This window comes from Perkinsus marinus (assembly GCF_000006405.1).
Source record: "Perkinsus marinus ATCC 50983 genomic scaffold scf_1104296941402, whole genome shotgun sequence".
Lineage (NCBI taxonomy): Eukaryota > Perkinsozoa > Perkinsida > Perkinsidae > Perkinsus > Perkinsus marinus.
The window spans coordinates 9,916-21,174 of NW_003212560.1; the positions used below are offsets into that span (position 1 = coordinate 9,916).

Here is an 11,259-nt window from a genome sequence, read left to right on the forward strand (position 1 = left end):
ATGTACATGGTCAAGCACGTGGGTTGGTGACCATGTTAAGGCTCGGCAAGAAATTTCGGATAATCCTTGTTAGTTTCTAGACACTACTTGTATACTCTCCCAATTCGTATATAAACTCCTATGATATGTGAGGAAAGTATTGAGCTCATCAGCTGAGGAAAGCGAATAGTTCACTAGAAGGAAGCGAACATATATTCCTCCAACACTGCTCTGCCCATAGCGTCACCTCCCGCGCGATCCTCTCAAGAAAACTCCGAGCTCCATCATAATCCTCAACCTGCATAGTCCCCTTGTTTTGACGCACCAGTTGGGTTACCACACTCACAGCTTCGGCCACTGTTTCCGGTGAGGACATCCTAACGATGAAGTCCACTACCCATGGCCCTGCCCTGCTAGCCTACACCTGAGGTATCGCCATCCCATGCAGTGTCCCCACTATCGTGCCCATAGCCCGCACTGTATATGGTGTCGTCGTCTTAGGGAAGTCAGCGACGGACCGACCAAGAGCGACAAGTGACTAAAGGCAGTCTTCAAGGTCAACCCAAGGCTAACGCGGTTGAGACCTGTACGGTAGAGATTCGAGAGGAGATGTCCTCAACCAACGAAGGCAGCGCCTGCAAGAACCTCCCTTGCTCCAGCTCAACATGGTGAAGGGCCTTTCCAATTCTGACAAGTGGGGCGCAGCATGTTCTTGTTGTTATCGTTGATGCCTCAGCCTGGTACTACCACAGTGGTAGCCTTGATATAGAGAGACATCGACCGCTGAACAACTTGAGTGTGTTAAAGAGTATCTTGGAATGGCATAGTTGCCTCACCTGGAGAACTTGAGTGTGTTAAAGAGTATCTTGAAGTGGCATAGTTGCCTCACCTGGACAACTTGAGTGTGTTAAAGAGTATCTTGAAGTGGCATAGTTGCCTCACCTGGACAACTTGAGTGTGTTAAAGAGTATCTTGAAGTGGCATAGTTGCCTCACCTGGAGAACTTGAGTGTGTTAAAGAGTATCTTGAAGTGGCATAGTTGCCTCACCTGGACAACTTGAGTGTGTTAAAGAGTATCTTGAAGTGGCATAGTTGCCTCACCTGGACAACTTGAGTGTGTTAAAGAGTATCTTGAAGTGGCATAGTTGCCTCACCTGGAGAACTTGAGTGTGTTAAAGAGTATCTTGAAGTGGCATAGTTGCCTCACCTGGACAACTTGAGTGTGTTAAAGAGTATCTTGAAGTGGCATAGTTGCCTCACCTGGACAACTTTAGCGTACTCAGGTGGGCCTCGGAGTAGCTTAACCCACGTGAAGAACTTGAGTGTAAAAAGGTGTGCTTCGGAGTGGCATAGTTGCCCCACGTCAAGAACTTGAGTGTACTAAAGGTCTGCCGCGGCGTGGCAAAGTTACCCCACGTGAAGAACTTAAGTGTATTAAGGTGTGCCTCGGGGTGGCATAGTTGCCCCATGTGAAGAACTTGAGTGTACTGGGGTGTGCCTCGCGGTGGCAAAGTGGCCCCAACTGGACAACTTGAGTGTATTGGGGTGTGCCTCGAGGTGGCATAGTGGCCCCAACTGGACAACTTGAGTGTATTGGGGTGTGCCTCGCGGTGGCATAGTGGCCCCAACTGGACAACTTGAGTGTATTGAATGGTACCCTGGAGTGGCGTAGTTCCATCACTCGAATATCAACAACCCAGAGGTACCAGGTTGATCTGATAAGAAGGTGGAGAACCCATTAGCTGCTAGTCGAAACAACCTCTATTCATCGAGGCATCACTATTAAGCCATCGAGAGGACTATGACCTAAGACTGCCCTCATTATACTACCATCTTATCACAGGATTCCTGTGGTCCAAGGAGCTTCCGATGTCTCCCTACAATCGCCTCTATGACGCCTCTAGGATTAGCAACATAGGGATGACAGTCTCTAGCGGAAGACCCCACGAACCCCAAAACTTGCACAGCTCATATGCGATCACAGAAACATATAATAACATGTTCGGAATCGAATCTATATCATCGAGCTCGATCTGGATCGTAGCCATATTTCAGAAGCCACCCTTCCCTCAGAGCTTGATTGAAGCCAAATCGACTCATCCGCGTGTATCTTTCGAGTTGATGTCGGTGCATGCAACACACACTGGAAAGACATACCTTTTCACTTCATTAGCATGACCAACTTGGATGTCTCTATTTCTGATCCTATTCTTACCCACCATCTTGTTGGCATCGATACGGCCGAATACCCCGAGATTCTCGTACACTACCTTGTAGACCCTGGTGTTCACCTGATGGCCAATTATCGCAATGAGGGTCAACTGGTTACCTCGGAATCCTTGAAGGCCAATCTGGCCATATGGTCTTTGAGGTTCCTCCGCCGGAAAGTAGGTAGTCCTAAGGGTGCTGCCTGAAGAGTCGGACCAGGATTACGGGCTGCCATCTGGACAGCTTGGAAGGAGTAAACACTCCTACTGCAGAACGCGATTCGCGAGATCATGTAGTCTCGATCGGGAGCCCGCTTGACTGAGACTTCCGCACTGAACGCATGTGACTCCCGAACACGACTTTTTGGGGAGTAAAACCGTTCACGTGTGCTATGTATTATTTCACCAAGTGAACTTTTGAGAAGGCCAACAGCCACTTTGCCGAGAGAGGACAAGTTATGTCACCGCGCCACGAAATTCACAATTCCGCGCCTACGTTGAGTGCTGCGATTGAGGCACTCCATCGATAAGGCGGTAAGCTGTTTCGTAACACTGATTGTGTTTAGTGCCGTTTATCTCCTAGATTGTCAGTTTGCCAAGTTTTTCAAATATGCTCAGTCTCAGTAGACAAGTTTTGGCTGCCTCTGCCCGCGTGCAGACTACTCTCCCTTCGGTGGTTGCTCTCCAAGCCTGCCGACGTTTGGTGGACAACCCTGGATCCATCGTAGTGCCACAGGATGGCACGCTCAGTAGAAGTATCAGTGGTTTCAGGTCGACCGGTCTCCGAGTTCTCCTCTGCAGACTATGAGGCAAGCGTTGTTGGTTTCTGGTCAGTTCAAACCGAAGGATGCTAATGAGACTCGTGAGTTCGAGATCATCTTTACTCGGTTGAGTTCCGTGTGTCTAAGGTTCGTTTGTCGCCGATTTGATCGAGGTTGAGGATATGCTCACTTTCGCTGGGATGAAGACTTTCGTAAGAGTAGCCGCCGTTTCCTATAGTTACTCTCGTTCATCTCAGATGCCTCCGCAATCACAGAAGCTGTTGAAGCTGACCAGAGTGGAAGCTTATAAGTATCGTGATAGCCGCAGGGAAAATCAGATAGTTCAAGTAAGTATAGTTGACTCCTTTTCTGGCTGTCAGATAGTGGTTCCTGTTTTCAGACACTTAAATCTTTCGGTATGTTTGCTGATGTGGTCTACACCTCTCCTAGACTTACTCATATCAAAGTGGAGTGGATGAAGGGAGCTTTCATCATACCTCATGAGGGTTGTGATGTGAGACGTGTGAATATCGGCATTGATCAGCAGTCTTCTATGCTTAGGAGGAGAGTCTTCAACGTTACGCTAGGCGGGTCGCGGAGACCGAGGTCTGCAAGGTTGCCATTCTGGACAAATGGGGTGGGCAAATGCGTATATTCTATCGATTTAACCTTCTTTGTTAGATACTGCTATCAACCAGAGGCATTACCTGAAGAACGCCCTTGTCGCCTTGCAAAAAGCAGGCCCGGTGAAGAGACCTGAGAGAATTCGACAGTCACTCTAAATAGGGATGCACGTCTGAGTGTTTTTAATGGTTTCATGTGGTGTAGAGTTTATTTGAGTTTTCACCTATTAGTAGTGATTTGATTGAGATGGGGGTGTGAATGTTCGGTTTTCATGGGTATGGTAGAGTTGAGCTGTGGCAGTTCAAATAGTATGATGTCAATATTATTACTTTACGAGTTTCTTTGAGACTCATCGAGAGGCTGTTCTTTGGTCATGTTCATTATACTCTATTCGGGAAGGTTTGTGGGAATGAATGGTCTAAGGAGTTAGATCTCTGATTGCACTGTAAGCATTTATGTCGCAGATCTCATGGGTTTAGGCGGGTTGTGAAATTGTGATGGTTGGTGGCTCCGCGAGTAGAGATGGTAAGATTGTTGTTAATGGGGTTAATGCTTGACGTCGTAACTTACAGTGGCTGTTCATCATGTTTAGTATTCTATCTAAGGAAGCTGTGTTGTGTAGAAGTGTGGAGTGAATCGGATAGTTACCATCCTATGCACCCTGATGGCCGATAATAAGACTAGACCAAGGGATCCACTACGAAGCCCTACACCATCTTCTTACTCGCCATCACCTAAGCATCCTAGAGAGGCCTCGCCTTTTGTTAATAAGGGAGATGAGGAGGAGGAGAATGAGGCCGTCTGGGGGAACTACTACTCGACGTCAGTGATGGACGAGAGGATGGTTTCTGATATAAGGCAAGAGTCATTGAGCTACGACGACTGTCTAGAGGGGTATTTACCTTCACCGATCACTGAGATATCGGGGGTGGGCCTGGAGTGTGTCGCGAGAGCGGTGGAGGAGGTGGAGGTCACTCAGGAGAGTAGCCGTTTTACGGAGGCTAGTGGGGTTGACGAGGCTGACTATGATGTTGGCGTTGTCAGTGATATAGGGGAGAAAGCCTTGGAGGTCCAGTCTGCCTTGGAGGAGGGTGATGGTGAGGAGGAGGGGGGAGAGGGTAGTCCAGGGGCAGCCGAGGTGGTGGATGAGGATGGGGATGATGATGATGAATTCACAGAAGTCGGCATGGGAGCCGCTGGGGATGATGATGATCATGATGGGAATGCCCCTGAGGGTTACGAGATCGAGGAGGAGGTGGTGGAGGATGGAGGAGGAGGATGCAAGGCAGGTGGTGGAGACGTCTGTGGTGGGAGGTGATCAAGGTGAGCAGCAGCAGTATGGTGTGGAGGAAGAGGATGCTACTGCTGCTACTGCTGCAGCTGCTGCTTCCGATAGTATTGCTACGCATGCCCAGGACGGAGCAAACATCGAACGTAGGGCAATGTTCCGTCTAGTGTTTTGTGGTAGTTTGTTCGTCTGTAGTGGTCGATGAGCTGATCGCACCAGAGGCCCCTTTCCCAAGCAACCCTGCAGAGGCCCGATTGCTACTACAGAAACTCACTGAGGCTGAGAGTGGCCTGTGTGGTAAGTCGAGGCCTCTCTGTGTGGTCATTATCACTCCGTAACAGTATCCACGGCCTTCCTTCAATCCTTCATCGACCAGTTCATCACTACACTCCCTCGTGAGATCTGCTCCTCCATAGTGGAAGTGAAGACATATAAGAATGTACAGGAGATGACCATGGTGTGTGCTACCTATCATCACTCTCCCTCCCATGCGGCTTGGGTAGGTTATCAGACATACGCTCAGACAGTTGCACAAGAGGAAGGAGGCCATACCGGCTACCTTTGATGTCCTTAAGGCTGAGGTCGAACTCTCTGATGAGTTGAGGAGGATGTGCACCTTTATCCACACTGGTAAGTTGAGTCCAATGGGAATGCTCAGTGACCCACGTCGCTCAGATGATGGATCGGAGGAGCTCACTCTGGAGCATTGGAATAGGTTCAGACCCCTGTCCATACCCTCAGTGTGTAGGAATCTGGCTAAGTCAGGACGCTTGCGGAAGCTGATCCAGGTAGGGGTATATGCATCGCTCCGCTAGATGATAGTAGTACCAGGTCACTTGCCGTCATGTTCGAGAGCTGTCGAGAGAGCAGTGGGTGGATCTGTGTATGGTCCTCAACATCAACGAGAGCAACTTTGAAGGTATGTACCAGCGTATAGAGCCGCACTGTATCATCGTTGTTGTGGTCAGAGGTGGTGGAGGCCCTGGTCCCATGGGTGAAGCATTTCGTAGTGCCATACGTGAGTAATCTGAGTGGTGGCTTGGGCACAGTGGCAGCTATTGTCGAGCATGTGAAGTCCCTAGTAGAGTGGGCTACCTCCGTTGCTCTCCAGCATGCCGTGGACTCCACGGTGAGTCGGTTACAGCCAGGAATGGCTTGGACTTGAGCACACCTTCAGGCCGGATATGCGTTCGCTGTGGACCTCTTGAAAGGTGTCATAGCCGCGGTCAAGAGAGCAATAGCTGTGCCCGATGCTGAGGTCCCCCTGAGTCGGACTCCCCTGCATTGGGTAAGTCCGGCGCCGCCCATGTGAGATGAATTTCCCGTTAGGCGGCCCTTGGGCACCTCAGAGGGCTCATGGACAAATGCACATTCTTGGAGGAAGCGGAAACGCTGTTGAAACGCCTTCACTTGTGTCTAGAAGTTCGACAGTCTTTTGGGATCCCGGTGGGACCTTCCGGTGTACCCTCCGCCCCTGCCGATGGGCCTTCTTTAGGTCAACTTATCGGACATTCCAGATGATGCAAAGTTGAGGAGGGAGTGGTTCGGCCGCGCAGGCTTGGCCCTTCTGAAACGAGTTCCTACCGATAAGATCCGGTGAGCATGCAAAGCAGTTCTTATTGCTCTTATGTGGTTTTCATCAGGTCTATTGTGGAGGACTCTTTGTATCCTCTGGGTCAGCGTATGGACCTCGACTACCCAGTTGAAGAAGCTGTCACTAACATTCTGGCGAGGTATGCCTATATGGGAGCTTGCGAATTGAAGGTTGTTCTTTGAAGTTATGCGGCGCATGATCTGGCTGAAGACTCTGTGGATCAAACAACTCCTTCCGACTTTGCTAGAGTGATGGCAGTATTCGTGTGCATGCGTACAGACTCTAGCCGAGCTCGGTGAGTCCAGTATGTGGGTAGTGACTTGTGTATTGTCGCATCGGGCAGGATACTGCCGCATTTGGTATGGATAGCAGTGAGATGTGCTACCTCGGGAGAAGGCAGTTCGGATGAGCTAGAGGAGGCCGAACGCATGTGAGTCGTGGCCCCTGGGACTTCCTAGTTCCCTCGGACGGACGTTTTTACGCACAACGATAATCGTCCATTGAGGACTATTGGACGTTAGATGTGAAGAAGCGGAGAGTTGGGACCTGGAGGCAGAGGATAGGGCCGGGGTAGCTGCCAACAAGATGAGGATACTCCTCCACAAGGAGGCCAGACCGTGAGCCACTGCACTTGGGCACTTGTGATGGTATTATCCAGCCATCTGCCGTATGACTCCACTACGACTTATCCGGATGCCCTCGATGCCATGTTGCCCACGCCCCAGGTGGTCTTCCTAACGGTGACCCATCTAGTAGGCTAGGGTGCTCGAGAGGAGGGGATATTATCATTATCATTAGGCCACACGTCTCGACGACGACGATGCTTTCCGTGCTGCACTACGCATTGCTGATGAGTGCCGTAGAGCCAGGGAGGATGAGGACGGGCCACGCGACAAGGTAGTCCTGGAAATGCCTCTGAGCAGTACTTGTCCGTTTTCAGTTATTGGCTCGCTTTGGTAAATGCATATGCCCCTCGGAAGTATTGTGTACCCGCTTCGTATCTGTATTTGAGCACAGTCTGGGCCCGGGCCCTACTGAGGGGGACGTGTTGGAGGGCATCACGAGGGCCTCTGCCGTCTTCCGAGAGGTGAGCACTACGTCAGGTCTGCAGCAATGCCGCTGTGGCAATGTCAGACACTCCCGTTCGAGTCACAGCTCTCGGGCCTTCGGTCGTTCATAACCCTACTCTGGACTCGTTGTGGCGCTTCGTCCCTACACCGGCTACCCCTCTACTGCCAGACCGGGATTATGGCCGCTAAGATTGCTCTAACAGAAGGGTCAGCTACTTGTGAGCTATATGCACTGTACTGTCTGCTGCTCCTCAGGTCGGACACTATCATACAAGAGCGTGGACGATGCTTCCGCCGATCTCTGTGTTTGATCGAGGAGTTCGGCTTGGAGGTACTTGGCAGCAGCCGTGTGGGAGTTTGTGTATGTGCCGATTTGATATGCAAATATGTGTGTTATTCTTGAGGATGGATGATAGTGAACAAGTAGTCGCTATCATCACAGTCCCAAACGGGTACTCTCATCACAACACATGTTCATAGCCATCGTTACTTGGTATATGCGATATAGTTCCAATCGATTATCACTAATCACGGAGAATAGCACACACTTGCATATGAAATTGACGGCCACTGTATGTGCACATGGTCAACTACATGCGTTGGTGCCAAAATGAAAATTCTGAGAATTTAGTTTGCTGATTTTTACCAAAATCATATGTGGATTTCATAATATGGTGAGGGAACTGAGAACATATTCCAACACTGCTCAGCAGAAGGCTAGTGGTGTGTTAGGTCCTGCCGAGGGACCTTTGGTACTCTATCTCCTCCTCGTCCGCGGGGACGGGGGAGTCGGACGATCACGAGGAGGAGGAGGTCGGTGCGTGGGCTCCAGCGGGAGAACGTGCCAGGATGAAGTTGCAGAAACTGTGAGGAGAGTCGTGACCTGCTCGTCGTTGTATTTCCCCTCCCTATGTCAGTTTCCGAGATGCTGTTATTGGTCCTTCGACGGCGAACTGTCGGCCTACCCGCCTGTCGGAGCTCCTCGGCATTCCTCGTCGTACGGCCTCTTATATTATGGCCTCTGCCAGGTGAGGACCAGTATGTCCATCTCGCCAACATCATGGATCAGGGCGAGCGAGACTGTGCCGGCCTCCCCTACAGCTGAGGAGGGGTCGGTGGGCAGCAACGTACTCTTGGATGGGTCTGCTCGATCGTGCCAGAGGGCCCTGGAGTACATCCGGAAGCAGCTTGAGGAGCATCTACTGGGTATGGTGGGACATGATAGCTTCTCACATGTGGAGCGGCCGTCGGTGGAGAAGCTGTCGGCCTTGACAAAACTGGCGGCGAGGTTGACAGCGGTATGTGATACTAAGATGATGGTGAATGAGGATATTCTTGGCACTGTCCGGAGGCTCCAGTTGGCGACTAGATTGGTGGCCGCTTCGGACGCTGTTAGTGAAGAGAAGCCCTTGGCGGGCTATAAGGTAGCTTAGTGGTGACACTATGAGGGGATTTACTCGTGCTTGATAGTCGCTGCTTTATTCTGTGCTAAAGTGGTGTTCATCGCCGTCGTCCTTGATGCCTGCGGTGGAGACCTTCCGTGCGGCCGTTGAAGTAGCGTGTGGGGCTGATTTGGATGCTGATGATGAGGAAGACGACGACGACGAGGAGGAAGAGGAGTAGTACTTGCTTTGCTTACAGGGTCATCTATCTCTTATTGGTAGTTTCTTTTCGGATATCTTGGCCTCGCAGAACTGGTCGATCGCGGCGGAGGTGGCCTCCTGTAGGCGGCTGGATGTCCTTGCCGAGTGGCTACGTCGCATAACCAGTAGTGGCTATTTCGAATGTTTGGAGTGGTAGTGGTAAGCTCGTAGATACTGGAGAGGAGGAGGATGCGTTGCTCATGCTAATGCTGGGCCTGTCCCTTCCTCAAGCTGTCTCTGAGGACACCTTCGACAAGGCTATCATAGAGAAGAGGGCGTCAGGCCAGGTGGGACCAGGAGATCATTTTGGATTTTCCACAGGGCTAGGAACATGCTCTTCGAATAAATTCCTATGTAAAGATGACATTGAGGATATTTTTCTCATCATTGTTATCACACTCTAGGGAACATCATCTCTCAAAGCTAAATGGGTCCCTGGGCAGGACCAGTGTCATTGACCAGCCCTTAGGCGTCGCTGTCTAGCTTCTTGGCGGGCACGGCGAGCTGGCTCCCCCTCCTGCGAGAGTTCCTACCAGCAGACGCCCTTGAGCAAGAGGTGTCTCGTCTACAGCTAGCAGACACTTGTACAGACCTCACCGTGGCTGACGCGACGCTCGCTGAACAGCCTATGGGGGGAGCTATTGTGAAGGCCTTCGAGGACAACGCTTATACGTGAGTCCATGTTCAATGCATGGATAAACGTTGTAATTTAGGTTGTTCGCGAAGAAGTGCTTGCAGGACCGATGGGCTATATACTGTTCTGAGCTCTCTGTTGAGGTCGACCCGGTTTGCTTGGGAGAGGGCAAGGCGGAGTACCTATGGCCTCTCATGGCCAAACTCACTGCGGCTGGTGCTGAGCTGGCATCTATACAAATCTTGGCGAAGGACTTCCAACTCCCACAGTGGGAGGCGTCTCTGTTGTGGTGTAGTACGGTGATACAGGAGCATCAGGGCGAGGATAGGATGGACCGGGCATGGGCTGAGATGGATGAGCTCATTGGACACTATCGGACCGAGACACTCCGCGTTATTGAATGCGAGATCCTCGGTGTTGTGCAGGACCTGTCCCTCATCGAGAAGGCCTTGGCTAGACTACCTGAGGGGCCTTTTTCGGCTCATAGGTTTGCTGCTAAAGCGATACGGGACTATGAGGCCAAGACGGGTACTGTTGGTAACCTTACATTGAGGAAGATGGTTGAGGACCCTCAGTGTGCTCTTATGGCTGAGCTCATGGACCGTAGCCTCACTACGGTGGAAGCTATCCTGGAGGTGATAGGCCCGGAGTCGGCAGCAGGGTTCATATCAGATGCCAGCGAGTATATACTCCATCACTCAGAGAGGCAGAGTAATGGGGTGCTCACTGTGGTTCATGGCGTGGGGGAAGCCGATACGGACGGCTTCCTACGTGTAGAGAATCGACTAAGTACTGAGCCTGACTACTGGACAGTGGCTATCAGCGAACAGCTACTCCCCCTCATTGACAAGTTGAAGGATATAATGCCCACTCGGGCGAGCGAGATTCTCAAGGTGTTTAGTGATATGCTCCCGGTGTGTGTGGATAAGCTGAGAGCATGGCAGAGGTTGAAGGCCCTCGAAAAGAAAGGGGCACCACGGCACAGATCAAGCGCTGAGATCAACGCTCTAGAGACCAGAGTGAGCGAGCCACATATGGGGAGACCTATCGTCCTTCATGTTCGCCAGATTCTACTCAGAGGATACCCGAAGTATGCGCCTTTCGAGCCGATACTGGTGGAGCTAGGCCCTTGGGCTTGCGCAGAGGCCATCGGTTATACTGGCCTTGTTGAGGAAGGGACTGCTGATGAAGCTTATGAGGTAGTGCAGCGTACTAGCAGTGGGGTCGTGGGCATCTCTGTGTAGCTGCTTACGGAGGTCCTGGCGCTGAATCGTGTCAAGTTGGGTGTCACCATGCGGGAGCTGGCCGATAAGTGGGTGAAGACCCCTGGGAGGCAGGAGCCGTGGATGAAGATAGTGAAGCTCCAACGGTAGGGGTGGCTGGTGTTGTTGTTGTGAATGGCATGGCTTGAATGTTAGAGAGAAAGCACCGAAGTGCGGAGTTGATATCTTCGACCGAG

At 51.3% G+C, this 11,259-nt stretch overlaps 2 protein-coding genes across 2 annotated transcripts in view; one reads left to right on the forward strand and one right to left on the reverse strand.

Moving 5' to 3' along the window:
- Nucleotides 1–2,075: 2,075 nt before the first annotated feature.
- Pmar_PMAR023884 (conserved hypothetical protein) lies at nucleotides 2,076–2,422 on the reverse strand (the record flags this gene model as incomplete). Its single annotated transcript, XM_002781829.1, has 3 exons — nucleotides 2,076–2,122; nucleotides 2,195–2,270; nucleotides 2,309–2,422. 3 exons carry the CDS (start codon nucleotides 2,420–2,422, stop codon nucleotides 2,076–2,078), a joined length of 237 nt encoding a protein of 78 aa, XP_002781875.1.
- Nucleotides 2,423–2,796: 374 nt separating this feature from the next.
- Pmar_PMAR023885 (hypothetical protein) overlaps nucleotides 2,797–11,259 on the forward strand; it is a gene marked incomplete at both ends in the record, with an annotated part of 8,591 nt that continues 128 nt past the window's right edge. The window contains 38 exons of the mRNA XM_002781830.1: nucleotides 2,797–2,910; nucleotides 2,958–3,048; nucleotides 3,095–3,159; nucleotides 3,205–3,294; nucleotides 3,348–3,461; nucleotides 3,509–3,584; nucleotides 3,629–3,693; nucleotides 4,551–4,689; nucleotides 4,750–4,860; nucleotides 4,886–5,005; nucleotides 5,055–5,156; nucleotides 5,201–5,316; nucleotides 5,363–5,489; nucleotides 5,535–5,647; nucleotides 5,691–5,778; nucleotides 5,828–5,988; nucleotides 6,037–6,147; nucleotides 6,189–6,305; nucleotides 6,355–6,455; nucleotides 6,503–6,592; nucleotides 6,638–6,748; nucleotides 6,797–6,883; nucleotides 6,975–7,070; nucleotides 7,112–7,205; nucleotides 7,252–7,350; nucleotides 7,394–7,540; nucleotides 7,588–7,730; nucleotides 7,779–7,854; nucleotides 8,256–8,389; nucleotides 8,441–8,551; nucleotides 8,593–8,947; nucleotides 8,994–9,142; nucleotides 9,188–9,291; nucleotides 9,338–9,453; nucleotides 9,636–9,838; nucleotides 9,880–10,999; nucleotides 11,045–11,169; nucleotides 11,219–11,259. The exon at nucleotides 11,219–11,259 is cut by the window's right edge and continues 4 nt beyond it. Coding sequence (XP_002781876.1) covers nucleotides 2,797–2,910; nucleotides 2,958–3,048; nucleotides 3,095–3,159; nucleotides 3,205–3,294; nucleotides 3,348–3,461; nucleotides 3,509–3,584; nucleotides 3,629–3,693; nucleotides 4,551–4,689; nucleotides 4,750–4,860; nucleotides 4,886–5,005; nucleotides 5,055–5,156; nucleotides 5,201–5,316; nucleotides 5,363–5,489; nucleotides 5,535–5,647; nucleotides 5,691–5,778; nucleotides 5,828–5,988; nucleotides 6,037–6,147; nucleotides 6,189–6,305; nucleotides 6,355–6,455; nucleotides 6,503–6,592; nucleotides 6,638–6,748; nucleotides 6,797–6,883; nucleotides 6,975–7,070; nucleotides 7,112–7,205; nucleotides 7,252–7,350; nucleotides 7,394–7,540; nucleotides 7,588–7,730; nucleotides 7,779–7,854; nucleotides 8,256–8,389; nucleotides 8,441–8,551; nucleotides 8,593–8,947; nucleotides 8,994–9,142; nucleotides 9,188–9,291; nucleotides 9,338–9,453; nucleotides 9,636–9,838; nucleotides 9,880–10,999; nucleotides 11,045–11,169; nucleotides 11,219–11,259 — 5,422 coding nt within the window. The remainder of the gene's footprint in view (nucleotides 2,911–2,957; nucleotides 3,049–3,094; nucleotides 3,160–3,204; nucleotides 3,295–3,347; nucleotides 3,462–3,508; nucleotides 3,585–3,628; nucleotides 3,694–4,550; nucleotides 4,690–4,749; nucleotides 4,861–4,885; nucleotides 5,006–5,054; nucleotides 5,157–5,200; nucleotides 5,317–5,362; nucleotides 5,490–5,534; nucleotides 5,648–5,690; nucleotides 5,779–5,827; nucleotides 5,989–6,036; nucleotides 6,148–6,188; nucleotides 6,306–6,354; nucleotides 6,456–6,502; nucleotides 6,593–6,637; nucleotides 6,749–6,796; nucleotides 6,884–6,974; nucleotides 7,071–7,111; nucleotides 7,206–7,251; nucleotides 7,351–7,393; nucleotides 7,541–7,587; nucleotides 7,731–7,778; nucleotides 7,855–8,255; nucleotides 8,390–8,440; nucleotides 8,552–8,592; nucleotides 8,948–8,993; nucleotides 9,143–9,187; nucleotides 9,292–9,337; nucleotides 9,454–9,635; nucleotides 9,839–9,879; nucleotides 11,000–11,044; nucleotides 11,170–11,218) is intronic.